Source organism: Salmo salar, chromosome 26 (genome assembly GCF_965601325.2).
Source record: "Salmo salar chromosome 26, fSalSal1, whole genome shotgun sequence".
In the NCBI taxonomy this organism is placed as follows: Eukaryota; Metazoa; Chordata; class Actinopteri; order Salmoniformes; family Salmonidae; genus Salmo; species Salmo salar.
This window is the reverse complement of record NC_138316.1, coordinates 27,039,688-27,067,560: the sequence shown is the minus strand read 5'-3', so window position 1 is coordinate 27,067,560 and position 27,873 is coordinate 27,039,688. Positions and strand designations below refer to the sequence as shown.

The following is a 27,873-nucleotide window of genomic DNA, read 5'->3' as shown; positions in this document are numbered from 1 at the left end:
TGATTTAAAGGTCATTAGCAATAATGTTTCCCCAGCAGGAGCTTATTGTTTAACATTGATCCATCAAAATGCTTTCTAGATATATTCTTATAAATTAATGTGGCAAATCAAAACTACATGTACATTTAATTACAGAACTGATCAATGGGGTTCAACCTTGAGAATGTTGGCTACTAAAACTCATCTGTCCTCTTGCTATTTTCACCCTTGTTTGGTCTTTATCCATTTGCTTTCCATTGAAACCATATCGCATATGTTTCCATTTTAGACACACTGGATAATTGGACATAACTTTGGACTTTTACCACAGTCAACTGGAACGTGATCTAGCTAGCACTATTCTGCAAAATGATGATGTATGAATAACTTCATCCAGGACACTGCTCATTATGGTCCTGGACTAGACTTAAACCGTGTCCAGGAAACTGAACCTATGAGTCCAGCCTCTGGACTGGGTTTAATGAGAGCGAACCCTGAGTCCAAAGCAGGCATGCGGGGCCAGTTTCACTCCCCTCTGCCTCATTATGAGAAACCAAGCAGTTTCAACTGGAGAAGTTAGATACAGTAGTCCCTCAGAGATAATCTGTAGTGATCTGGTTCTCATACATATACTGTACATCCCTATGGCATTGTTCCTACATGCTGATTGATGGTATGGGTTAATCTATCAAGTTCCACTGGTTAACTCACTTACCAGGAGCCATTTTAGTGGAGTATCATACACTGCCTTCAGAAAGTATTCACACCCCTTGACTTTTTCCAAATGTTGGTGTGTTACTGCCTGATTTTAAAATGTATTAAATGTAAATAGTTTTTGTCACTGGCCTACACACAATACTCCATAATGTCAAAGTGGATTGATCTTTTCAGAAATGTTTACAAATTAATTAAAAATGAAAATCTGAAATGTCTTGAGTCAATATGTATTCAACCCCTTTGTTATGGCAAGCTTTATAGTAATACATTCAGGAGTAAAAATGCACTTAATAAGTTGCATGAACTCACTCTGTGTGCAATAATAGTGTTTAACATGATTTTTTAATGACTACCTCATCTCTGTACCCCACATACAATTATTTGAGGTCCCTCAGTCAAGCAGTGAATTTCAAACAGATTCAACCACAAAAACCAGGGAGGTTTTCCAATGCTTCGCAAAATAAGGGCACCTATTGGTACTTGGGGACAAATAAAAAAGGCAGACATTGGATATCCTTTTGCGCATGGTAAAGTTATTAATTAGACCTTCGATGGTGTATCATTACACCCAGTCACTACAAAGATACAGGCGTCCTTCCTAAACTCTATTACCGGAGAGGAAGGAAACCGCACAGGGATTTCACTTTAAAACAGTTAGAGTTTAATGGCTGTGATAGGAGAAAACTGAGGATGGATCAACAACATTGAAGTTACTCCACAAAACAAACCTAATTAACAGAGTGAAAAGAAGGAAGCCTGTACAGAATAAACATATTCCAAAACATGCATCATGTTTGCAACAAGGCACTAAAGTAATACTGCAAAAAATGTGGCAAAGCAATTACCTTTTTGCCCTGAATACGTATTATGTTTGGGTCAAATCCAACACAACACATTGCTGAGTACCACTCTCCATATTTTCAAGCATAGTGGTGGCAGCATCATGTTATGGGTATGCTTGTAATCGTTCCGGACATGGAAGTTTTTCAGGATAAAAAAGAAACAGAGTGGAGCTTAAGTACAAGCAAAATCCTAGAGGCAAACCTGGTTTAGTCTGCTTTCCATCAGACACTGGGAGATTAATTCACCTTTCAGCAGGACAACAACCTAAAACACAAGGCCAAATCGACACCTGACTTGCTTACCAAGAAGACCGTGACTGTTCCTGACTGGCCAAGTTACAGTTTTGACTTAAATTTACTTGAAAATCTATGGCAACACCTGAAAATGGTTGTCTAGCAATGATCAACAACCAGTTTGACAGAGCTTGAAGACGTTTTGAAATAATAATGTGCAAATGTGGAATTAATTTGGAATTCAGGCTGTAACACAACAAAATGTGGAATAAGTCAAGGGGTATGAACACTTTCTGAAGGCACTGTAAGTGAAAGACTTATTGTCCCTCATATTGTTATTTGTTCAATAATAGGCCTACCCTACACTCTTAGAACTCTTACCAGGTAAAACCCAAAAAGGTTTTACCTGGAACCAAAAAGGTTCTACCTGGCACCGAAAAGGGTTCTCCTATGGGACAGCTGAAGAACCCCATTTTCTAAGAGTGTATGTTGAGTATGGGAAATTGACCTTCATATGTGTACAGTTCAGTAATGCTATTGAACTGGCTCCATTTAATTTATTATATTTACATTATGGCTTAATCAAGCTTTAAAGGGCGTTCTTTAGTTAATACCTAACTTTTCCTATCTTGCTGCTTTCTTCAGTTCTTTGGGCTGTTACTATAATGACAAAACCTTTCCTGCTTTCCAAACAGACTGTAGGGGCCTAAGTATAGGTGTGTTCTCTCAACTCTACTGGATTTGAACCCGTAATGCTTGTTTAGAATTTAGAATGTACAATTTGAATTGTTTGAGAATGAGGCAGGCCACTTGGACATAGCAGTTTGTCAGGAGGAGTTACGTCACTGACACAGTGAGTCAGAGACAGCTCTCTCCCCAGTAGTCCCCACCCCCGTGTGAAAGACAGAGCCCAGAGTTGTGAAGAGATCTGTCCCAACCTGCACCTCGGATCACAGCCATCACTTCCTCCTCCCAGCCCAGCCCAGCTCAGCTCACACTTGTTATTCTAACCGTTGCTAGCTGTGACATCAGATCCCCACCACCGCCTTGGGTTTCGCAAGCCTCAGTCAGGAGCCAAGTCCAGAAAGTTCCCAAAGTCTTCTGAGTGGGGTAGAAACGGAAGAGTCAGAGATGGGTGAGAAAGAGTGTGTTTCTCTCTGTGAAAAGCCCAAATGAGGTCAGCAGCAGGGTGTTTTATCCACATTGCTCAGGATTGAGCAGCAGCAGCGTTGCGTTAGCGGTGGTGTGAGGTGAACAATGACCAGTCTGTAATGAGCCAGGGGGCGGCCCTGTGTCCACTCTGTGAGGCTGTTAGCATCAGGAAACACAGACAACTCTCCCAGGACTAGTGTGGTAAGCTGCTGATGAAGGTAAGACCTAAGAGCATCTCATCTGTCTCTCAGCGTGCTGTGTTCCCATGGCTTTGTGTGTGGCGTCTACATACATTCTACCCAAATCATTTTAATAATGTGGAAAAATCCACGCATGCATTTTTACTGTTGATATGTATTTGCTTTGGCGTCGAACAGGGATCCCATACTGCCAAAGTTATGTCACATTACTGGGTATTTTCCATTGGTTATTTTACATGAGTGGTCAAAGTTTTCATGTTGCCTATTATCTTAGAAATACATTCTGGCGTTGAAGGGCTTTCCTTTCTTTTCTTTCTTCTCTAAAGAGAGTTTTTTCCCCCTCTGTTGCCCTGTAAACTTTAGCTGCTATGATTAATCTTCCACTGGTAAGCTGAACACACCTGAGGTAACCACTGGTATTCCACGCCTAGTTTCTCTCAATGTGTAGTCAACAGTGTTGAGAGGAATTCACAGCAGCTCTCAGCGCCAGACTCTTCCGAGCTGTTTAATGAGCTAAATTATTATTTTGGTATTTGGGAGCAAATAAAGTAACGTTGTAAGGAATGGTATCATGATGTTTCTGAACCCCCCCCCTACTCTCGTTCCAGGTGCCAGTCTGCGTCCCCACCCCCCATTCTCTCTGCCACACAGGGGCGGTGCCACGCCCCGCTCAGCGACAGCGAGGACAACAGGCAGCACGTCAGATACGTCAAAACAGACGGCAGACTCTTGGGCCGGGCCGGCTGGAGCAGCAAGACCGCTAGCCTCTGCAGCGGAGCCTCCCTCTCCTGTGACTTACCGTCCCAGAGCCGACTTACCAAGTCCAAGAGCATTAGCTGCCTGGACAACAAGCTCTCCATCTACAAGCCCTCTGGTGGGGCTCAGGTGGGTCAGGAGGCCCAGGGGGGCCAGGAGGAGCAGAAAGAGAACCAGAAACAGGAGGACCTTCCAGGGGGAGTTGGACTGAGTGGTGGTCCCCTGAGCTGGAGCACCCTCTCCCTGGGACCTTCAACCAACCACAGCCACAAGCGCACCCTCTCTCTCAGCCGCCCCGTGTCAGGGGCATCCTCTGTGGCCATCCGTAAGAAGATCTCAGAATGGGAGTGCAGGAGGGTGGCTCTGCCTAGGATGAGCCTGTGTCTGGAGAAGAGGCCTGTAGGTGAGCGTGTTGGCGGCAGCGAGGGCTGCCCCAGCCTCCTCCCCTCACCTTGCAGTGAGAAGACCTTTGACTTCAAGAGCATCCGGAGGATGAGTACGGCTTTCTCAGAGTGCTCCTACCCAGAGACGGAGGAAGAGGAGGCAGCCTCAGACAGGGAGTGTCTGGGCCGCTTTCAGAAGAGGCCAGGAAAGACAGACTCCTCTGCGTTATTCCTGAGCTCCCTGTCTGCTCGGAAGGAAACGTCTGCTGTACTCAATCGGATACAAAAGATTGAGAAGGTGCTGAAGGAGAGCCCCAGCCAGCCACCGCGGTATCTTAGTAACTGCTATGCACCAGACAAAACGAGACAGAAGTTTTTTCTGATAGGTGGGGTCGAGGACTTGGACAGTAGGGGCACCAGTAAACGCAGCAGTATATGTTCCGTGGCCACAGAACCAGACGCCCTGCCGGCCTATGATAAACTCTCCAGACAGAGGTTCAGTGTGAGCTCAACCCGGTCAGAGACCGAGAGCCCAGAGCCCCCCTGTCAACAGACCCCAGGGGGCATGCCAGTCAACCCCCTGCCCAAACCTAAGCGCACCTTTGAGTACGACGCCAACCGCAACCACAAGGGAATGTCGCCAGTCAACGGACTACCTCCTGGCAGTGCCTCTGAGGAGTCACCACCCCTGCTGCCCACCACCCCAGCCCCCAACATGACGCGAAATCTGACAAAGGACGGGAGCTCCCCCAAGAGACTCCAGGACAGGTGAGAAGAGTCACATCACCTCTAGACGTGTACGCTCTTAGAAAAAAGGGTTCCTAATAGGTTTTTCGACTGTCCCCATAGGAGAACCCGTTTTGGTTCCAGTTAGAACCCTGTTTGGTTCCAGTTAGAACCCTTTTAGGTTCCGTCTAGAACCCTCTGTAGAAAGGGTTCTTTCTACCTGGAACCAAAAGTGTTCTACCTGCAACCAAAAAGGGTTATTCAAAGTGTTCTCCTATGAGGACAGCCAAAGAACTCTTTAAGGTTCTAAATAGCACATTCTGTTCTAAGTGTAGTCTTTTGTTGTTATGGCATGTGTCAGTAAGTCCACGGTTCAGTGAACTGATGTTTTTGTGTTGTGCTTAGTGCATTCTCAGACAGTAAAAACATGTGTATCTTATCCCCCGGGCCCTCCTTCCCCCTCAGAATCAGCCATGCTGATCAAACAACATGGCGAACAGGAGATGCTGATTTATGTAGCTGCAAAACAAAACATGGGTCCTGCAGGCTGCAGTAAAAACAGAGAGGCAGTGAGTTTGTTGAGTTCCTTTCTGAGAGTTGCACTTGGACGGCTAGAACATTTATTTGTCTTGGATTTGTAAATGTCTTTAACATGTCCTGAGAATGTTTTTTAGGGAGGTAAGGATCATAGACCAAGCGTTTACTTTGTTGGTGTTCAAGTGTATTAAATGATTGGCCTTTTGTCTGGCTCTGGCTGTAGTCAGATGGACAGTAGAGAGGCCTCGCTCACTTCGTAGTGATGCTGCTAACTGAAATGGTTCCACCAAGTCTGCCTCTGTTCAGCGTTTGATAATAAGCAGATAAACATTGAGTCTGCTGTTCATTTTCTCAAGGCCTCAATGTTTTCCTGCATTAGAAAGACAGTATTTTTTGGCTTCATATGAAGAGGATCGCATTGTTCTATTGATATTGTTCATGGCTTTTGTTTTTTCTAATTTGATTTGTCTAGAATGTTGCCATTGAAATGGAATATGTTAAATTCAGTTTCTGCTGTTTTTCCAGTGTTATTTTGTAAGAATGCCAGGCTTTCATTGAACAAACATCAAGTAGCCTAATTGCAACACAAACTAATTGCAAATGTCAACTACATTAGACAGGGCATTGTGTATCTTAGTATAAGGCCAGGTAACAAAAGTCTGCTGTCTGTAAGAAACAATCAAAGTATTACTGTAAATAGGTCTATAACACAGTGCACTGTAATAATGGTTGATATAGCACACCCTTAAATATCACTACTCAGCTCCAGCCAAACTGTTCATGTCCAAGACCATCAATTGTTCTATCCTTGAAATCCAACAGATTTTCAACAACGTTCCAAGTAACATCAAAACAGGACTGTATTCTTCTTATATCATGCCTGTTATTTAGCAAAGGCCTACAGTATAGTGTCTTGCCAGTGGACATCCCAAGGTTCCCAGTGTGCCTCCTCATCCTTCTTCATTATGTTGCTATAGAGCTGTGCAGTACAGGCAGCTATTAGCCTGTTATGTCTTTCTGGAACACTTGATATTGTTTATTACCCTCGTTCTTTATCCCCCTTTAAATTGCCTTCAGAGCACAACTTGTTTAGGCCAATGACTGAGGGCAGGGCCTTGCCAGATCCTCTTGATGAGCGGGGAGGAAGAGATCCTTTAATGTCCCTGACTTGGAGTCAGTGTTTAACATTCCTGCGGCAGAGGCAATTTCAGAGCATGTTTAAAAGCCATGAGCCGTCAATGGAGCAGGACAGCAGGATAGCAGGCGTGATCTCACTGATCTAATGGAGGGACACTTCCCCTGTCCTGTCCTGAGCATTCAGAGTCCAGACACACACAAGCTGTCATGCTGTGTACATACGTACAGTACACAGAACTCCAGAAAATGTTTGGGTTGGTGGGAAATAAACAGGAAATGACTTTGTGATTGGAGCACATGTTGCTGTCAGCGTAATTAGATTAGGGGTGCTCTGAACCAGTGTTCCAGGTCTCTCTCTCTCTCTCTCTCTCTCTCTCTCTCTCTCTCTCTCTCTCTCTCTCTCTCCTCTCTCTCTCTGTTTAATTGGCAGCTTCATAGAGGGCTGTTGAGGGATGAGGCATATTTGGGTCTCATTGGAGCAGTGGCTTTCATCCTCTCAGGTGGTCCTCGTTGATTGTAATCGGCCAGTAGAGGATGTCAGGATGGAATGAACCAGACCCTCTAGACTGCAGCTCTCCTCTCCACTGTCTCAGCACACAGCCATGCATGATTAAATGCCATATTCTTTTCAGCTTTTTTCATCCTTCCTCCCTGTTTCTTGTTTCTTCCCATCTTTCCCTCCCCCTCGTTCGCTGTCCACGCTCTTTTCCTCTGTGATTCTCCCTCCATCAATCCCCTCGCTTTCTCTTTCTGACTCGCTCTCTTTCTGACTCTCTCTTTCTGACTCTCTCTCTCTTTCTGACTCTCTCTTTCTGACTCTCTCTTTCTCTCTCTCTCTCTCTCTCTCTCTCTCTCTCTCTCTCTCTCTCACTCTCTCTCTGAATCTCTTTTTTTCTGACTCTCTCTCACTCTCTCTCTCTCTCTCTCACTCTCTCTCTCTCTCTCTCTCTCTCACTCTCTCTCTCTCTGAATCTCTTTTTTTCTCTCTCTCACTCTCACTCTCTTTCTCTCTCTCTCTCTCTCTCTCTCTCTCTCTCTCTCTCTCACTCTCTCTCTCTGAATCTATTTTTTTCTGACTCTCTCTCTCTCTCTCTCTCTCTCTCACTCTCTCTGAATCTCTTTTTTTCTGACTCTCTCTCTCTCTCTCTCTCTCTCTCCCTCTCTCTCTCTTTCTGACTCTCTCTCTCTCTCTCTCTCTCTCTCCAGGGAGTCATGTGAGTTGGAGAATGCTGCCAGCCTGGCCTCCTCGTACCCGTCCTCTCACACAGAGAATGGCACTGTTTCCACAGAGACCCGCAGCAGCAGCCGGCCCAGCTCCAAAAGCACTTTAGAGGAGAACGCCTATGAGGACATAGTGGGTAAGCATGGTGCTGTGTCTGGATACCTGAGGATAACTCAGCCTGACCTGCAACACTTACTGATGCATTGTAATTCAATGAATAACCAGGATTTTGAAAGCCAAACTCTGTTAGTGACTGCTGATGCAAGCAGTAATTCCAAAATCCTATCACACACTTTGTAGATTTCTAGAGAGGTCTGATTGTTGGCCACTCTCTCATATCCTCACACTCTCAGCTGCCACGTAGACTGGATTGTCTTTATTCTGAAGGATGGCATGAAGATGTGTGCTGGTTTCACCATCAACTCCTAATTGTTATGGACTGATAACAAGTATTTCTTTATATGCTATAAGCTCTGTTTGTCTGTCTCCAGACAATGGTTATGTGGGAGCCAGCAACAACAGATGGGTTATATAATGCTAGCTGGCTTTCCCCTGGTTAAAAGGAATTTGACAGTCATGGTGTACATTTATACCCCATCTGCTTTCTATTGGACAATCCCAAATAGTTGACTGAAAAACTCTCAGGGCTTTTCAAAAATCAATGCTAGATTTATACTTCATATTCCTGCTTTATGTTTATTCAGCTCTGTATGGTTATGTAAAGAAAATCTGATCATCACTCACTCTTCATTATCAGGCCATTCCTTGAGACAAAGAATGGCACTCCTCCGTTTACTGGATTCAATTGTAAGATTACTCTGTGGCTTGGGAAAATGTCAACTTGATATGCCTCAGCTAAAGCCTAGACCTAGCACTAAAGCTAATTTCACATAAATCAAGTGTTCGACAGTCTCACAAGGAATTGTTTTCACAAAATTGGGGGAATATCTATCCTCTAACAAGGACTTTTGACCTCCTGATAGTTTTAGTAACATGGAAAACTACAATATCACAGTATAAGCAAGACCAACTCTAATTTCTCTGTATTGAGGGTGACAAAGTACAAATGTATGCCAAATTCCTTTCCAGTAATAAACGTCCTGAGGACTGTGGACAGTGAAAAGGCTGGTTCTCCTGAGGTGTTTCATGTGGCAGCGATGTCTGTCACGTCTCACCCGGCCCTTCTCGGCCCCTCCACTATAAATCTCCTTCCTGATCATCAGGCTTGAATGTGAGACCCAGTAAAAGAATGGGGGCTGACATGTTTTTAGTTGGAAATTAGAGATTGAGTGTTGGTTGACATATGTTTGTAGCCTTTGAGCATTTTTTTTTGCAAGCAAATGGGTCAAATTAAGACTGTAATGGCCACATTTCTCCCTCATACATGGTTGACTCTCTTCCTCTATTCGTCCTCTATGGCGTTTTATTCAGTCTCTGAAGATGACCAATGGTTCCAGGCAGAGCATGAATCGGTGGCCGCGAGGGGACCCGGGGGACTTTCATGCGTACCCCAACAAAGAGTCCATTGTTCGCCGGTCAAACACCTCTAGTATGGGATCGGCGATGCGGTCGAAGGCATTTTGGCTGAATGATGATTAGTTACAGAGAAATACATTGCCTCTGTGAGCTGTCCCTCCCCAGTGATCCTGGCTGCTCCAGTCTAAAGTAGGCCTAGCTGGCTCTGATCACGGCATGGAATGGCGGTCTCCACCACCGCTAAGCAGCGGTTTACAGGTCAGATGTTCCGTTGGAGGCAGCAGCCACAGCAGTGGGAGATAAGCCATGTTCTAGTCCCTCTCCGCTCGTATTTCAACGTGTAGCAGCCCAGACACTTTGGACTCAGACACACACAGCCCTTCTCGAAGCATTTAATCAACTATGTGAGGAGATCATAGCTGTCTGAGGCAGTAGCACACTGACAATGAGTACATTAAATAAAGACTCTTCTCAAAATCAAATCAAATTTAATTTGCCATATGCGCTGGATACAACTGGTGTAGACTTTACTGTGGAATGCTTGCTTACGAGCCCTTCCCATCATTACAGAATTAAAAAATAATAATACAAATAGTAACATAAGAGGAATAAAATAAAATACACAAGAATGGAGCTGTATACAGGAAGTACCAGTACCAGATCAATGTGCAGAGGTATGTGGTATTTGAGGTAGATATGTACCTGAATGCAGGGTAAAGTGACTAGGAATCATGATAGATAATAATAAGACTAAAATATAGAACAGAGTAGCAGCAGCATATTGTGTGTGTGTGTGTGTGTGTGTGTGGGGGTTTTGTGTTGGAGTGTATATGAGTGAGTGTGTGTGTGTATATGATCTGCGTATATTTAGTCCTAGTGAGTGTGAATATGGTGTCTTTATATAGTCTAGTGAGTGTGAATATGGTGTCTATATATAGTCTAGTGAGTGTGAATATGGTGTCTATATATAGTCTAGTGAGTGTGAATATGGTGTCTATATATAGTCTAGTGAATGTGAATATGGTGTCTATATATAGTCTAGTGAGTGTGAATATGGTGTCTATATGTAGTCTAGTGAGTGTGAATATGGTGTCTATATATAGTCTAGTGAGTGTGAATATGGTGTCTATATATAGTCTAGTGAGTGTGAATATGGTGTCTATATATAGTCTAGTGAGTGTGAATATGGTGTCTATATATAGTCTAGTGAGTGTGAATATGGTGTCTATATGTAGTCTAGTGAGTGTGAATATGGTGTCTATATATAGTCTAGTGAGTGTGAATATGGTGTCTATATATAGTCTAGTGAATGTGAATATGGTGTCTATATATAGTCTAGTGAGTGTGAATATGGTGTCTATATATAGTCTAGTGAGTGTGAATATGGTGTCTATATATAGTCTAGTGAGTGTGAATATGGTGTCTATATGTAGTCTAGTGAGTGTGAATATGGTGTCTATTTATAGTCTAGTGAGTGTGAATATGGTGTCTATATATAGTCTAGTGAATGTGAATATGGTGTCTATATATAGTCTAGTGAGTGTGAATATGGTGTCTATATGTAGTCTAGTGAGTGTGAATATGGTGTCTATATATAGTCTAGTGAGTGTGAATATGGTGTCTATATATAGTCTAGTGAGTGTGAATATGGTGTCTAGATATAGTCTAGTGAATGTGAATATGGTGTCTATATATAGTCTAGTGAGTGTGAATATGGTGTCTATATATAGTCTAGTGAGTGTGAATATGGTGTCTATATATAGTCTAGTGAGTGTATTTTTTATTTGTTTATTTCACCTTTATTTAATCAGGTAGGCCAGTTGAGAGCAAGTTCTCATTTACAACTATGACCTGGCCATATACATGGTGTGTATATATAGTCTAGTGAGTGTGTATATGGTGTGTATATATAGTCTAGTGAGTGTGTATATGGTGTGTATATATAGTCTAGTGAGTGTGTATATATAGTCTAGTGAGTGTGTATATGATGTGTATATATAGTCTAGTGAGTGTGTATATGGTGTGTATATATAGTCTAGTGAGTGTGTATATATAGTCTAGTGAGTGTGTATATGGTGTGTATATATAGTCTAGTGAGTGTGTATATGGTGTGTATATATAGTCTAGTGAGTGTGAATATGGTGTCTATATATAGTCTAGTGAGTGTGTATATGGTGTGTATATATAGTCTAGTGAGTGTGTATATGGTGTATATATAGTCTAGTGAGTGTGAATATGGTGTCTATATATAGTCTAGTGAGTGTGTATATGGTGTCTATATATAGTCTAGTGAGGGTGTATATGGTGTATATATAGTCTAGTGAGTGTACGTAGGGTCAGTGCAAGTGTACGTAGGGCCTTCCTCTGACGCCACCTGATATAGAGGTCCTGGATGGCAGGGAGCTCGGCCCCTGTGATGTACTGGGCTGTCCACACCCCCCTCTGTAGCGCTTTGAGGTCAAGGGCAATGCATTTGCCATACCAAACGGTGATGCAGCCAGTCAAGATGCTCTCAATATTACATTTGTAGAACATTTTGAGGATTTGAGGGACAATGCCAAATCTTTTCAGCCTCCTGAGGGGGAAGAGTTGCTGCCATGCCCTCTTCACGACTGTGCGGGTGTGTGGCAACCATGTTAAGTCCTTAGTGGACGCCAAGGAACTAGAAGCTCTCGACCCGCTCCACAACAGCCCAGTCAAAATGGATAGGGGCGGGCTCTCCCCTATTTCCCCTATAGTCCACGATCAGCTCCTTGGTCTTACTGATGTTGTTGTCCTGGCACCATTATATTTACATTTTACATTTACGTCATTTAGCAGACGCTCTTATCCAGAGCGACTTACAAATTGGTGCATTCATCTTATGATATTTACAATGCTACATCTATATATTTTTTAAAATTAATTAATTAATACAAAAAATTTTTTGGGGGGGTTAGAAGGATTACTTTATCCTATCTCAGGTATTGCTTAAAGAGGTGGTGTTTCAGGTGTCTCCGGAAGGTGGTGATTGACTCCGCTGTCCTGGCCTCGTGAGGGAGCTTGTTCCACCATTGGGGTGCCAGAGCAGCGAACAGTTTTGACTGGGCTGAGCGGGAACTGTGCTTCCGCAGAGGTAGGGGGGCCAGCAGGCCAGAGGTGGATGAACGCAGTGCCCTTGTTTGGGTGTAGGGACTGATCAGAGCCTGAAGGTACGGAGGTGCCGTTCCCCTCACAGCTCCGTAGGCAAGCACCATGGTCTTGTAGCAGATGCGAGCTTCAACTGGAAGCCAGTGGAGTGTGCGGAGGAGCGGGGTGACGTGAGAGAACTTGGGAAGGTTGAACACCAGATGGGCTGCGGCGTTCTGGATGAGTTGTAGGGGTTTAATGGCACAGGCAGGGAGCCCAGCCAACAGCGAGTTGCAGTAATCCAGATGGGAGATGACAAGTGCCTGGATTAGGACCTGCGCCGCTTCCTGCGTAAGGCAGGGTCATACTCTGCGAATGTTGTAGAGCATGAACCTACAGGATCGGGTCACCGCCTTGATGTTAACGGAGAACGACAGGGTGTTGTCCAAGGTCACGCCAAGGCTCTTAGCACTCTGGGAGGAGGACACAATGGAGTTGTCAACCGTGATGGCAAGATCATGGAACGGGCAGTCCTTCCCCGGGAGGAAGAGCAGCTCCGTCTTGCCGAGGTTCAGCTTGAGGTGGTGATCCGTCATCCACACTGATATATCTGCCAGACATGCAGAGATGCGATTCGCCACCTGGTTATCAGAAGGGGGAAAGGAGAAGATCGATTGTGTGTCGTCTGCGTAGCAATGATAGGAGAGACCATGTGAGGATATGACAGAGCCAAGTGACTTGATGTATAGCGAGAATAGGAGAGGGCCTAGACCTGAGCCCTGGGGGACACCAGTGGTGAGAGCACGTGGTGCGGAGACAGATTCTCGCCACGCCACCTGGTAGGAGTGACCTGTCAGGTAGGACGCAATCCAAGAGTGAGCCGCGCTGGAGATGCCCAACTCGGAGAGGGTGGAGAGGAGGATCTGATGGTTCACAGTATCAAAGGCAGCAGATAGTTCTAGAAGGATGAAAGCAGAGGAGAGAGAGTTAGCTTTAGCAGTGCGGAGAGCCTCCGTGACACAGAGAAGAGCAGTCTCAGTTGAATGACCAGTCTTCAAACCTGACTGATTTGGATCAAGAAGGTCATTCTGAGAGAGATAGCAAGAGAGCTGGCCAAGGACGGCACGCTCAAGAGTTTTGTAGAGAAAAGAAAGAAGGGATACTGGTCTGTAGTTGTTGACATCGGAGGGATCGAGTGTAGGTTTTTTGAGAAGGGGTGCAACTCTCGCTCTCTTGAAGACGGAAGGGACGTAGCCAGCGGTCAAGGATGAGTTGATGAGCGAGGTGAGGTAAGGGAGAAGGTCTCCGGAAATGGTCTGGAGAAGAGAGGAGGGGATAGGGTCAAGCGGGCAGGTTGTTGGGCGGCCGGCCGTCACAAGTCGCAAGATTTCATCTGGAGAGAGAGGGGAGAAAGAGGTCAAAGCATAGGGTAGGGCAATGTGAGCAGGACCAGCGGTGTCGTTTGACTTAACAAACAAGGATCGGATGTCATCAACCTTCTTTTCAAAATGGTTGACGAAGTCATCCGCAGAGAGGGAGGAGGGGGGTGGGGGGGAGGATTCAGGAGGGAGGAGAAGGTGGCAAAGAGCTTCCTAGGGTTAGAGGCAGATGCTTGGAATTTAGAGTGGTAGAGAGTGGCTTTAGCAGCAGAAACAGAGGAAGAAAATGTAGAGAGGAGGGAGTGAAAATATGCCAGGTCCGCAGGGAGGCTTGTTTTCCTCCATTTCCGCTCGGCTGCCCGGAGCCCTGTTTTGTGATCTCGCAATGAGTCGTCAAGCCACGGAGCAGGAGGGTCGACCGAGCTGGCCGGAAGGATAGGGGACATAGAGAGTCAAAGGATGCAGAAAGGGAGGAGAGGAGGGTTGAGGAGGCAGAATCAGGAGATTGGTTGGAGAAGGATTAAGCAGAGGGAAGAGATGATAGGATGGAAGAGGAGAGAGTAGCGGGAGAGAGAGAGAGCGAAGGTTGCGACAGCGCAATTCCATCTGAGTAGGGGCAGAGTGAGTAGTGTTGGAGGAGAGCGAAAGGGAAAAGGATACAAGGTAGTGGTCGGAGACTTGGAGGGGAGTTGCAGTGAGATTAGTAGAAGAACAGAATCTAGTAAAGATGAGGTCAAGCGTATTGCCTGCCTTGTGAGTAGGGGTTGACGGTGAGAGGGTGAGGTCAAAAGAGGAGAGGAGTGGAAAGAAGGAGGCAGAGAGAAATGAGTCCACTTGGGAGAGATGAGGATTTCAGTGCCACCACCCCGCTGACCAGATGCTCTCGGGGTATGCGAGAACACGTGATCAGACGAGGAGAGAGCAGTAGGAGTAGAAGTGTTTTCTGTGGTAATCCATGTTTCCGTCAGCGCCAAGAAGTCGAGGGACTGGAGGGTAGCATAGGCTGAGATGAACTCTGCCTTGTTGGCCGCAGACCTGGAACTCCACGTGGGTCATGCGCGCTGGGACCACCTGGTTAGAGTGGCAGCAGCCACGTGGTGTGAAGCGTTTGTATGGCCTGTGCAGAGAGGAGAGAACAGGGATAGACAGACACAGTTGACAGGCTACAGAAGAGGCTACGCTAATGCAAAGGAGATTGGAATGAAAATTAACTAAACAACTGGGGAAGCGAGAGAGCAGGGCCTCCCTCACTAACCTTTCACTGAAACACTCAAATATAACTCTTCCAACTTCCACTTTAGGAATTATAATGGATGTAAACTACAGTGGTTCAATGTTTCCAGGAATAGGCTCAAACTTAGTTTATTCAGCTAGATAACTTGGTACAGTATTCTTCCATGAAACCCACCCAGTGCACCGTATCCTATGACACCGTAGCTAACTAGCATGCTAGCATCCAATAACACACGGTTAGCACCAATACTTGGTTACAACAAACTACCAATGGATCATTTGTGTCCGTGTCTAGTTCCTTTCATAACGCAGAAGTAATTAAACGTTGGCTAGCTAACACAAAGTCAGTCCTGCTAGCTACACAAGTGGACTACACATCTCGAATGTTCAGAAAGTTAAGCTTACGTTGCAAAAATCTTATTGACTAAAATGATACAGTACAGCTAGCTGGTAAAGTTGGCTAGCTAGCAGTGGCTACGTTGTTGACTTTGTTTGAAAATGTAGCTGGCTAGCTAACCTCGATAGTTTCTCTGTACTACACCTTTATCTTTGATACAAAGACAACTATGTAGCTAGCTAACATTACACTAATCAAATCGTTCCGTTGTAATGTATTTAGTTTCTACAGTTCTGCTAGTTGGTAAAGTTGGCTAGCTAGCAGTGGCTGTGGTGTTGACTTTGTTTGGAAAACGGCGTCGCTGCGAACAAATATAGCTGGCTAGCTAACCTTGTTAGTTTCTCTAAACTACACCTTTATCTTTGATACAAAGACAGCAAAGACAACTATGTAGCTAGCTAACATTACACTAATCACATCGTTCCGTTGTAATGTATTAAGTTTCTACAGTTCTGCTAGTTGGTAAAGTTGGCTAGCTGGCAGTGGAAGTGGTGTTGACTTTGTTTGGAAAACGGCGTCGCTGCGAACGAATATAGCTGGCTAGCTAACCTTGTTAGTTTCTCTAAACTACACCTTTATCTTTGATACGAAGACGGCAAAGACAACTATGTAGCTAGCTAACATTATAGTAATCAAATCGTTCCGTTGTAATGTAATGTAATGTAATGAAATGTAATATTACCTGCGGAGCGAAGTACAGCACGACTACTCACTCCAGCTCCAGAGACACTGCTAAGTCTCTGACCTCCTTCCTGTAGGCTGTCTCATCATCGTCCATGATCAGGCCTACCATTGTCATGTCATCAGCAAACTTGGTGATGGTGTTGGAGTTGTGCGTGACCACGCAGTCATGGGTGAACAGGGAGTACAGGAGGGAACTAAGCACACACCCCTGAGGGGCCCCGGGGTTGAGGGTCAGCCTCAACCCCAGTTGCAGAGGGAGGGGTTCAGTCCCAGGGTCCCTTGCTTGGTGATGAGCTTGGAGAGGACTATGGTGTTGGACGCTGAGCTGTAGTCTATGAACAGCATTCTCACATAGTTGTTTTCCCTCCTGTCCAGGTGGAAGAGGGCAGTGTGAAGTGCAATTGTGATTGCTTCATGTGTGGATCTGTCAGGGGGGTATGCAAATTGGAGTGGGTGTAGTGAGTCTGGGATGATGGTGTTGATGTTTGTCATGGCCAGCCTTTCAAAGCACTTCATAATTACAGGTCTGAGTGCCACAGGGCAATAGTCATTTAGGCAGATTACATTGGAGCGCTTGGGAATAGGGACAATGGTGGCAGTTTGAAACATTTGGGGATTACAGACTGGGACAAGGAGAGATTGAAAATGTCTGTGAAGACACTTGCCAGCTGGTCTGCACATGCTTTGAGAACACGCCCTGGTATTCCAGCCTTGTGATTGCATTTCACCTTCCTCCTATATTGTCCTTTTGCATGTTTGATGTCTTGTCGGAGGTCGGAGAGGCTTTCTTTGTTGTGTCCATGTCCGTGTCCTGTCCCTTGTAAGCAGTAGCTCTAGCCTTTAGACCAGCGTGGATATTGCCTGTAATCCATGGTTTTTGGTTTTGATACATTCTTATAGTCTATGTACTTATTGATGAAGCCTGTGACTGTTGTGGTAAACTCCTCAATGCTATCGGTTAAATCCCGGAACATATTCCAGTCTGTACTAGAAAAATAGTCTTATAGCCTCCCGTCTTCTTCATCCAACAACTTCCATATTCAGTGCATCACTGGTACTTCCTGTTTGAGCTTTTGTTTGTAAACATGAAGCAGGATAATGTAGTCATGGTCAGATTTGCCAAAGGGAGGACGAGGGAGGGCCTTGTATGCATTTCTGTAGGTAGCAAAAAAGTGGTCCATAGTTTTAGTGCCTTTAGTGGCACAGGAGACGTGTTGGTAGAAGTGAGGTAGGATGGTTTTAATTCTCCACCCAGCCACTTGTTTGTTTATGGCCCCATACAGTTAGTTGAGTGCCAGAGTGGTGTTGGCTTGTGGATGGATGTAGACAGCTGTGATAATTACAGATGAGAACTCTCTTGGTAGATAAAAGGGTCTGTAGCTAACCATGAGTTATTCTATATCAGGTGAGCAAAAGCTAGATATTTCCTTCATACTGGAAGCAGCACACCAGTTGTTATTTATGAAAAAAACACACTCCTCCTTTTGACTTCCCCGAAGCTGCCGTCCGATCCTGCCACTGCATGGAGAATCCACTGAGTACTACGTGCATAGCGTCATCATCCAGCCACGTTTCAGTAAAACATAATATTGCAGCTTTTCAAGTCTCTCTGATAGGAGACTCTCAAATGAATTCTTGAGTGACTGGACATTTGCCAATATTCACTGGTTTCTAATTCTGAAGCCAGTGAAGTCACGCTTTTTCAATTCTGCCCACAAATTTTCTATAGGTTTGAGGTCAGGGCTTTGTGATGGCCACTCCAATACCTTGACTTTGTTATCCTTAAGCCATTTTGCCACAACTTTGGAGGTATGCTTGGGGTCATTGTCTATTTAGAAGACTCATTTGCGACCAAGCTTTAACTTCCTGACTGATGTCTTGAGATGTTGCTTCAATATATCAACATAATTTTCCTTTCTCATGATGCCATCTATTTTGTGAAATGCACCAGTCCCTCCTGCAGCAAAGCACCCCAACAACATGATGCTGCCACCCCGTGCTTCACGGTTGGGATGGTGTTCTTTGGCTTGCAAGCCTCTCCCTTTTTCTTCCAAACATAACAATGGTAATTATGGCCAAACAGTTATATTTTAGTTTCATCAGACCAGAGGACATTTCTCCAAAAAGTGCGATCTTTGTCCCCATGTGCCGTTGCAAACTGTAGTCTGGCTTTTTTATAGCGGTTTTGGAGCAGTGGCTTCTTCCTTGCTGAGCAGCCTTTCAGGTTATGTCGATATAGGACTCGTTTTACTGTGGATATAGATACTTTTGTACTGGTTTCCTACAGCATCTTCACAAGGTCCTTTTCTGTTGTTCTGGGATTGATTTGCACTTGCCACACCAAAGTACGTTCATCTCTAGGAGACAGAATGTATCTCCTTCCTGAGCGGTATGATGGCTGCGTGGTCCCATGGTGTTTATACTTGCACACTATTGTTTGTACAGATGAATGTGGTACCTTCAGGCATTTGGAAACTGCTCCCAAGGATGAACCAGACTTGTGGAGGTCTACAATTTTTTTTCTGAGGTCTTGGCTGATTTCTTTTGATTTTCCCATGATATCAAGCAAAGAGGCACTGAGTTTGAAGGTAGGCCTTGAAATACATCCATAGGTACACCTGCAATTGACTCAAATTATGTCAATTAGCCTATCAGAAGCTTCTAAAGCCATTGCATCATTTTCCGGAATTTTCCAAGCTGTTTAAAGGCACAGTCAACTTAGTGTATGTAAACTTCTGACCCACTGGAATTGTGATACAGTGAATTATAGGTGAAATAATCTGTCTGTAAGCAATTGTTGGAAAAATTACTTGTGTCATGTACAAAGTAGATGTCCTAACCGACTTGCCAAAACTATAGTTTGTTAACAAGAAATTTGTGGAGTGGTTGAAAAACAAGTATTAATGACTCCAACCTAAGTGTATGTAAACTTCCGACTTCAACTGTATGTCCTGGGAAATTTTCTTGTTACTTACAACCTCATGCTAATCGCATTAGCTTACGTTAGATCAACCGTCCCGTGGATGGGACACCGTTCCCGAAGAAGATTTATGGTATAAGTGGTTATATTATGTCAAGCTATAGTTTGATTAGCGTAGTGCCACTGGGAATCGGTTTCCCGTCTGGTGAATCAGGTTCTGTACACAACAGTGACTCAACAGTAATGGATTATGTCTGCGTCATCAACCCCAAGCTGAACTGAGTCTCTCTAACATCATTATGTCAACAGTGGTGGTGGTGAGGTAAAATGGCCTCCCTGGCCTGTCTGTCTGAGCCAGATTATCTCCGCTCTTAACACTGCATGGGAATCTGCTGACTGGAATAATGATGCTTTGTTTTGTCTATGTAATCATACATTTCACATAGATTTATGAATTGCTGATGAATACAGTATGGCATTTCTCTTTAATTTACAGTTGAATGTATACTGTAGTTTTGAGCATTTTTGAGGTATGAGTGTTAAACAATTTAGATCCAAAAATACTATATATATCTCCCAACAAATTTGGCCCATGTGGTCACAAGCCTTCTCTGAAGGATGTACACTGTACAGTTACAGCATGGTTTGTGGTGCCACCAAATGTTTAGACGGATCTCAAGCCCGTTTTGGTCCCGTGAACATCTCTGTTTATTACATGAATGACTGGTGCCACTGTAGCAGCCACTCGATGGCGAGGGACATTCTGTCCATAGCCCTTTTATGGGGTAATCCCATCCTGACATTGTGTAGATAGTCTGTCCTCTGTCTCGCTCTAGAGAGAGCCTATTGTGTAAACAGATGCCGAGTCAGTGTGGGTGCAGCCAGGTCAGGAGAGGTGTGCCCAGTGTGTGTGTGTGTGTGTGTGTGTGTGTGTGTGTGTGTGTGTGTGTGTGTGTGTGTGTGTGTGTGTGTGTGTGTGTGTGTGTTTGGATGTGAGTAACCACAGCAGTTGATTAGTACCCTCCAGTGCGTCAGAAGCCAGGGAGACATATCATCATCCCGGCAGGCTGTCATTACTCTGCTTCAGTGGAATGGGGTCCAGAGCACTGAGACGTCAGTCCAGCCCTAGAGCTGGGCCATACAGACAAACATCCATATCGCGATAAATTGCCTGAATTGATGTGATAATTATAAATATAACAATAGTTTATAACAATGTGCATGTGCCACCGTATATTGTTTTTATATTACCCTTAAAACTACTACTACTAGTGTGATGCTTGTAGCCATCAATTGTCCCATTAACAATCACACATATTAGTAAACTTATTTCATTTCAAACTTCATATTTCTCTAGTATAGGCTACTTATCGTAATGAACAATATCAGCAAAATGCCTGCGATAAGTGATCGGTATGGTCAGTCTCAATTTTCGGTTTATGGTCCCAGCTATACCCAGGCCTGTTATTGTATTCATCAGCTCTGATAATACATAGGGAGGGAAGAGGGAAGAGCCCAGTCTGACTGGACTTTCATTTTTAGTATGACATGGCAGAATGCACTGATGATCTCACTAAGATGGATCATAAATAGGCAATAAATGATGAACCCCTTTTAACAAAACAGATACCTTTAACAGATACATTTAGCACAGTTTAATGTTGGCCTTCAAGGTGTTCCTCCAGTTTATAGGATTCTCTTCCATCATTGAGATGCTGAAGTGTAGATTTAGTGTAGTCTCTTTTAACAGACACTAGCTCTGTTGTAAGACTCTTGCTCGTCTTTCACTGCAAGTCTTTTCCCTCATGCCTTTCCACACCATCTGGCTCTGTTTTCCTTTTTAGTGCAGTTCCTTCGTTTTCTCACAACCTTTTCAGACCCAGCTGAAATGTTATTCTCAGAGCACGTCTGGATGGACATGGGCAGGGGTGTTATACAAGTTTTTATACTCGCTGGCTGGCCCTTTTCCAAGTGACATCAGTGAAAGCAGTGCTGTGTGAGATTCCCGTCAGTGTGGAGTGGGAAAACCCAAAACTCTTTGTGCAACACCTCTGAAATGTTGAGTGATAATTTCTACATCAACAGTCTCATTGAAAGGATGTAAGAATGAAGTTCAGTGATACCTGAGAGGAGGAGGAAGAGGAGGAGGATGTCCCGCTCCTCTCCTCCCCTTCGCCTCCCGCAGCAGACAGCCTGCATACTCCGGCCATGACTCACCCCTAGCAGCCCAGTGTCCGGGAGTCTCGGCACAGTGCAGTCGATCAGGGGCCAGCGGGGCCGCCGGGGCCCTGGGCCAACAGTAACTGTTTAAAGAGACAGTACATTTGGGCATTGTAGCAGCCAACTGAGATTGACCTTTAACCTGGGCCCTGCATGACTTATCTGATCTGAGCTACACCACAGGGAGCCTCTCTCCTGCCCCCCAACTCCCTCTCCTGCCCCCCGTCATCTCACACAGACTCTGGCCTGAAGCCCCTCTGGCTTTGTCTTGTCTAGTCAAATACCTTCCTTCTCCCTGAACCTCAACAGATCCTTCTGAACAGCTGCTGCTGTTATCTTAGACCTTAATCTGTTTTCTTAATGTCGTCACACAGAGAAGGAGAACCCGTACGAGGACGTGGACCTGAAGAGGAGGAGTTTGGGTCGGAAGAACCGATTGGTACCGGAAAGCAACCGGACCTGGACCTCCCAGAAACTCAACTCACCTCCTCAGGTAACCCAGCTAGCTAGCAGAACTGAGATATTTTCCTCCCTCAGACTGGAGTTAGATCTCTGAAACCTGGACAGGATCCTCCAATAATCTTATTTCACAGCCTGATTTCTCATTATTTGCGCTACAGAAGCCTTTTGATGTGTTGAATCCTGGTGGAGTTCCAGTAAAATACTGTCAGTCTGCCTGGAAATGTAGGTTTGGCTCTGCTGCTTTAATATGGAAGGGCACTGTCTCGTCGTAGGAAAGATTTTTCCTTGTGTTCAACTGGGAATGAGGTCACTGTGCGATGAGGAAAATATATTGTGTTATTGGGTACGATTACTTATTGTCATGACAAAAACCTCAGTCAATCCCAGACCAAACCAAGATCCATTGCGTCATCCTATAGGCCCTGGTCAGAAATAGTGCACTATAAAGTGAATAGGTTGCCATCTGGGACACAGCCTCAGTATTGTCCTCTCTCTCCCCCTCCACAGCTGCCCTCTCAGCCCAGTAGCCAGTCCCTGCGCCTCTCTGGTCCCACAGACAAGAAGAGTCACCGGGCATCCCGCCTGTCCAAGCGACACAGCCATGATGACATGCTGCTGCTGCCGCCCCAGCTGGGGGTCTCTCCCTCCCCCTGCTGCCTGCTGGATGACAGCCTGAGCAGCGCCAGCGACACCCTGGCCTCCCGTAGGCACCGGAGGATCCCCAAGGTACAATATAAAACACTCCAGGCTGTAGGAATGAACCTGTTCTCTCCATGAGGATCTCCTCAAGGACTATTCTATTCTTGCAAGCCATGTATCTACGGGGCCATGCATCTATCTGGAAGGCAAAATGAAGATGGATTTGCTATAGACTATACAAATGTCATTCTTTTGAATAATTCTTAAATGCACTGTGTTCGAAACGCTTTGCTGATTCTGTTCATACTTTGTTTTAAACACAAGCCATATCCCAGGGATAGTTCTGGACATGCAGAGAGAGAGGGCACTGAGAAGGATTTTATGTCTCTCTCTTCCTCCTCCCACACACTGAATGGAGCCAACTTTGAAGAGCTTCACCACAGGAGATCAGATAGTCCTCTACTGTAGGTTGTACACACACTGAGCTTCCCCTTTCCTCTCACTGTTTACAGATTGTCCAGAGAATCAACTCCATTTACTCTACCAAGAGAGGGAAGAAGAGGCTGAAGAAGCTGTCCTTGTCTAATATTGAGACGGCATCTCTGAGAGGTACATAGGGGCTCCTCCCTTCCTTCTCTCCATCCACTGTCTGGATCAGGGAGTAAATATTTGTGTCTCCCCCACCCACATAGTGTCCCAGTCATCTCATCTCTATGGCATAAACATAATTGTAGAGTTGACCCCTGACCCTAAACAAACCTTTTTTCTCTCTCCGATCTGTTTACAGATGACAACAGCGAGAGCGAGAGCGACTCTGATGACAGGTTCAAAGGTGAGAGGTCACAGTATGCAGTTGATGCTCAGTCCCTGGAGAACAATGGTGCACTTGGTCTATAGCTGTCTGTTTCTGCACAGACAGAGGATTTGTCCCAGTCACAGCAGATACAACAAGCGCATGTCTCTGTTGTGACAAGTCGGTGTTTGGAACGAGACATCGATCAAGTGACTTGTGACCAAAGGGACCACAGAAATGTAACTGAAAGGCAAAATGAAGACGTAATGGATGTGATATAGACTATACAACTGTCATTCTTTTGAATAAATACTAAATGCACTGTGTCCGAACTTGTTGCTGATTCTGTTCATACTCTGTTTTAAACACAAGCCATCTGTGATGACAGTTATGGTGAACTATAAGGTTTGTATTTCTCTCTAATCTGTGTTTAGGTTGTTATGTGTTGGACTGTGTGAGGATAAACATGTGTGAGTATAGAGGTTTAATCAGTGTGTTGAAACCCAGCTAACGTTTTAAATCCGGTTAAGTTTTGGTTCCCAGAATGCTTTTGGTAGGTTAGAGATAACAATCATTTAACCTCCATTTGTTTGGTTTTCAAAGCATTTTCTTTTCTCTTTTTTTTAATCATCCCAGGAACCGCGTGGCAACTTTTCAGGGGTCCTTGAATGTTTGATTTCCTTTTACATCGTAACATGGTTTTGGAAACATCATACTTGACTAAATATGTTCCAATAATGTTTGGAGAACATTCTCTCGTTATGTTCTCTCTCAACCTAAGGGGAATCCAATGGTAACATTTCATTAGTTATGGGAATGTGTTTTGTTAGATGGGAAGTGGATGTTGGACTGTAAGCTCTTTGTCAGTCTTCATGGCTTGTAGTGCACTATTTGCTGTGATTGCTGTCAGTTGTGTGTAGTACACAGTATTTGGGATATGCATTTTGTTAATACAACCCTGTACTGAAGGTTGAACTGTCCATATCCCTCTCTCTTCTCTCCCCAGCCCACACCCAGAGGCTGCTGAAACTGCAGTCAATGCTGCGGCGGGCCCCTAGCTACCGCACACTGGAGCTGCAGCTGATTGAGTGGCAGGAGAGGGAGCTGTTTGAGTACTTTGTGGTGGTGTCCCTCAAGAAGAAGCCCACCAAGAACTCCTTCTTTCCCGAAGTCACCTACCAGTTCCCCAAGGTAAGGGAACAACCAAACTGTATTCTTGCCCCTCGGGCCCCTTGGTCATGGGTCAGACAGCAGTGTCAAGTCCCTTAAGTGAGAGAACGGATTTAAACAGGAAGGGGTCCTGGTCGATAACTGTTTCTTCTGAGACATTACTCACTGGACCTACAGAAGTCTGTATGCTGAGAGCTGTGATATATGGAGGTCGGAGACCCTTACCAATGTTGTTTGCATGTTGAAATAGAATTGAAAATGGCTCATTTTCATACAGAACAATATTGATTTCTGTGGTCAAAAACATCTGTGTTATCTAATCTACTTTTAGTAGCCATTATGGCCACATTAGTCCAGCACATACAGTTCCTTCAGAAAGTATTCATACCCCTTGACTTATTCATATTTTGTTGTGTTAAAGCCTGAATTCAAAATTAATAATAAAAAAATGTCCCACTCATCTACACACAATACCCCATAATGACAAAGTGAAAACAGGTTTTTAGAAATTTTAGCACATAAAAAAAAGCTAATACAGAAATATCTAATTTACATAAGTATTCATACCCCTGAGTCAGTACATGTTATAATCACTTTTGGCAGCGATTACAGCTAAGTCTTTCTGGGTAAGTCTACTAAGAGCTTTGCACACCTGGATTGTACAATATTTGCATGTTATTATTTTTTTAATTCTTCAAGCTCTGTCAAGTTGGTTGTTGATCATTTATAGATAGCCATTTTCAAGTCTTGCCATAGATTTTCAAGCTGATTTAAGTCAAAACTGTAACTAAGCCACTCAGGAACATTCAATGTTGTCTTGGTTAGCAACTCCAGTGTATATTTGGCCTTGTGTTTTAGGTTATTGTCCTGCTGAAAGGTGAATTTGTCTCCCAGTGTCTGTTGGAAAGCAGACTGAACCAGGTTTTCCTCTAGGATTTTGACTGTGCTTAGTTCTATTTAGTTTATTTTTATCCCAAAAAACCCTGTGCAGTCCTTGCTGATGACTAGTATACCCATAACATGATGCAACCACCACCATGCTTGAAAATATGAAGAGTGGTACTCAGTGATGTGTTGTGTTGGATTTGCCCCAAACATAACACTTTGTATTCAGGACAAGAAGTTAATTTCTTTGTTACATGTTTTGCAGTTTTTCTTTAGTGCTTTATTACAAACAGGATGCATGTTTTGGAAGATTTTTATTCTGTAAAGGCTTCCTTATTTTCATTTAGGTTAGTATTGTGGAGTAACTACAGTGTTGTTGATCCATTCTCAGTTTTCTCCTATCATAGCCATTAAATTCTGTAACTGTTTTAAAGTCACAATTGACCTCATGGTGAAATCCCTGAGTGGTTTCCTTCCTCTCCGGCAACTGAGTTAGGAAGGACTGTAGTGACTGGGTGTATTGATACACTATCCGACGTGTAATTAATAACTTCACCATGCGCAAAGGGATATTTAATGTCTGTAAAAAAATTTTACCCATCTACCAATTGGTGCCCTTCTCTACGAGGCATTGGAAAACATCTCTGGTCTTTGTGGTTGAATCTGTGTTTTAAATTCACTGCTCGACTGAAGGACTTTACAGATAATTGTATGTGTGTGGGTACAGAGATGAGGAAGTCATGAAAAAATTATGTTAATCACAATTTTTGTCAATGCAACTTAATGTGAGTTGTTAAGCACATTTTTACTCATGAACTTGTTTTGGCTTGCCATAGCGAAGGGGTTGAATATTTATTGACTCAAGACATTTCAGCTTTTTAATTTAAAATTTATTTGTAAGTGTTTCTAAAAATATAATTCCACTTTGACATTATGAGGTATTGTGTGTAGGCCAGTGACACAAAATGTAAATGTAATCCATTTTAAATTCAGACTGTAACACAACAAAATGTGGGAAAAAGTCCACGGGTGTGAATACTTTCTGAAGGTACTGTAAATGCAGATATTTCTGAAGAGTAGGGCCATGGCCGTAACATACGGGTTGAGGGAGTTTTCGGAGTTTATTTACAGTAAGTGGTGTAACCAGGAAACGGTTTCTATGGTAGTTAAGTGTTTACTTACTCAAAGATCTCTTTTTAAGCTATTTAAGATTTGGTTCAGTGATAGAATCCCCTGGGAGATATCGGTATGTTGGTTCTCTGCCAGAGAAAAGCCTGACCCAATGATGTCGGGGGGGGAGGGTAGAGAGGGGGGTTGGGGGTGATAAGGGGAGGAGGCGCTGACCCTGTGTGGGAGAATGCTTAGGCTGGTAATTTATTCTTACTGTAGGGGACATTTTTGGGGACCCTGTAAAGAGGACAGACTCAGTAGACTGTAAGCGTCTGGGTCTGTTTCTGACTGAGGCGTTTCCTGTTCCTTTCTCGTCTCGTCTCACAGCTAGAGAGGCCCACCAAGCTGATGAGGGAGGCAGAGCAGAGACTCAAAGCCATCCCCCAGTTCTGCTTTCCAGATGCCAAGGACTGGACCCCAGTGTCTGAATACAGCAGGTACAGTACAGATTACTGTACAACCCCACTGCATCACGGAGGAAAGCTCACCACCACACTGTTGGCTTATTAGTCCCATTCCTTGCCTGAACCAGATGGGTACTAATCAGTTGTGATGCACAAGTGTTCCATATATAGATTAAGGTAAAAAAACTAACAAATCAATAGAATGATTAGACGTGTAAATATCAATGAGTAAAATTAGGAAGAAAACACAAAGATGTAATGCCATTATCTTCATGAAATCCTGGTAGACTCTTACTCTCACTCCTGCTCCTGACAACGTGGGTCCCTAAAACAGCCTTCTCTCTCCGCCACAGAGACTGGGCTACTTCACCAACCCTAAAGTGTGAATGAGATCCAACACTACGTTTCCTTTGATCACTGTTCAATCTCTACAATCTGTGTGCTGGTTTGACTATAACAGAGTGTGTGTGTGTGTGTGTGGTGTGTGTGTGTGTGTGGTGTGTGTGTGTGTGTGTGTGTGTGTGTGTGTGTGTGTGTGTGTGTGTGTGTGTGTGTGTGTGTGTGTGTGTGTGTGTGTGTGTGTGTGTGTGTGTGTGTGTGTGTGTGTGTTTCGGTACAGTGAGACCTTCTCGTTCATGTTGACTGGAGAGGATGGCAGCAGGAGGTTTGGGTACTGCAGGCGTCTGCTGGTAAGCAAGCCACCATTAGTTCACTGGTCTCTGTTCTGTTCACACCCTGCTGAGCCAGCCCTGTTTGTTTTGACAAGGGTTTTTTCTTTCCTGTGGGACCATTGAGGTGTTATTGCGTCACCAAGCTGGGTATGAATAGGAATTTTAATGTCTGTATGTAACAAAGCTTGGTCGTTTTGGCCTTTCAAAATGGTTGCGATGAATCCTAGTAAAACTGGACTCCTTCTGTTTCATGAGAGTTTCTCAGGAGAAGAATGCCGAAAAACAAGCCATGAAATGTCTAAGTTTGTCATTGTAGAGCACAACCCGCCCGTAAGGGTTTCTAGTCATTTGATATTTTATGACGAGCCCACAGTTCA

At 44.3% G+C, this 27,873-nt stretch overlaps 1 protein-coding gene across 3 annotated transcripts in view; it reads left to right on the top strand.

The window, feature by feature from the left end:
- Positions 1–27,873, top strand: part of dennd2b (DENN domain containing 2B) — a 101,497-nt gene that overhangs the window by 49,269 nt on the left and 24,355 nt on the right. For all 3 annotated transcript variants that reach the window (XM_045708823.2, XM_045708822.2, XM_045708825.2), the window contains exons 3-11: positions 3,733–5,031; positions 7,870–8,021; positions 21,677–21,795; positions 22,272–22,490; positions 22,916–23,012; positions 23,191–23,235; positions 24,203–24,387; positions 26,749–26,858; positions 27,445–27,514. In XM_045708823.2, the coding sequence (XP_045564779.2) occupies positions 3,733–5,031; positions 7,870–8,021; positions 21,677–21,795; positions 22,272–22,490; positions 22,916–23,012; positions 23,191–23,235; positions 24,203–24,387; positions 26,749–26,858; positions 27,445–27,514 (2,296 nt within the window). The remainder of the gene's footprint in view (positions 1–3,732; positions 5,032–7,869; positions 8,022–21,676; positions 21,796–22,271; positions 22,491–22,915; positions 23,013–23,190; positions 23,236–24,202; positions 24,388–26,748; positions 26,859–27,444; positions 27,515–27,873) is intronic.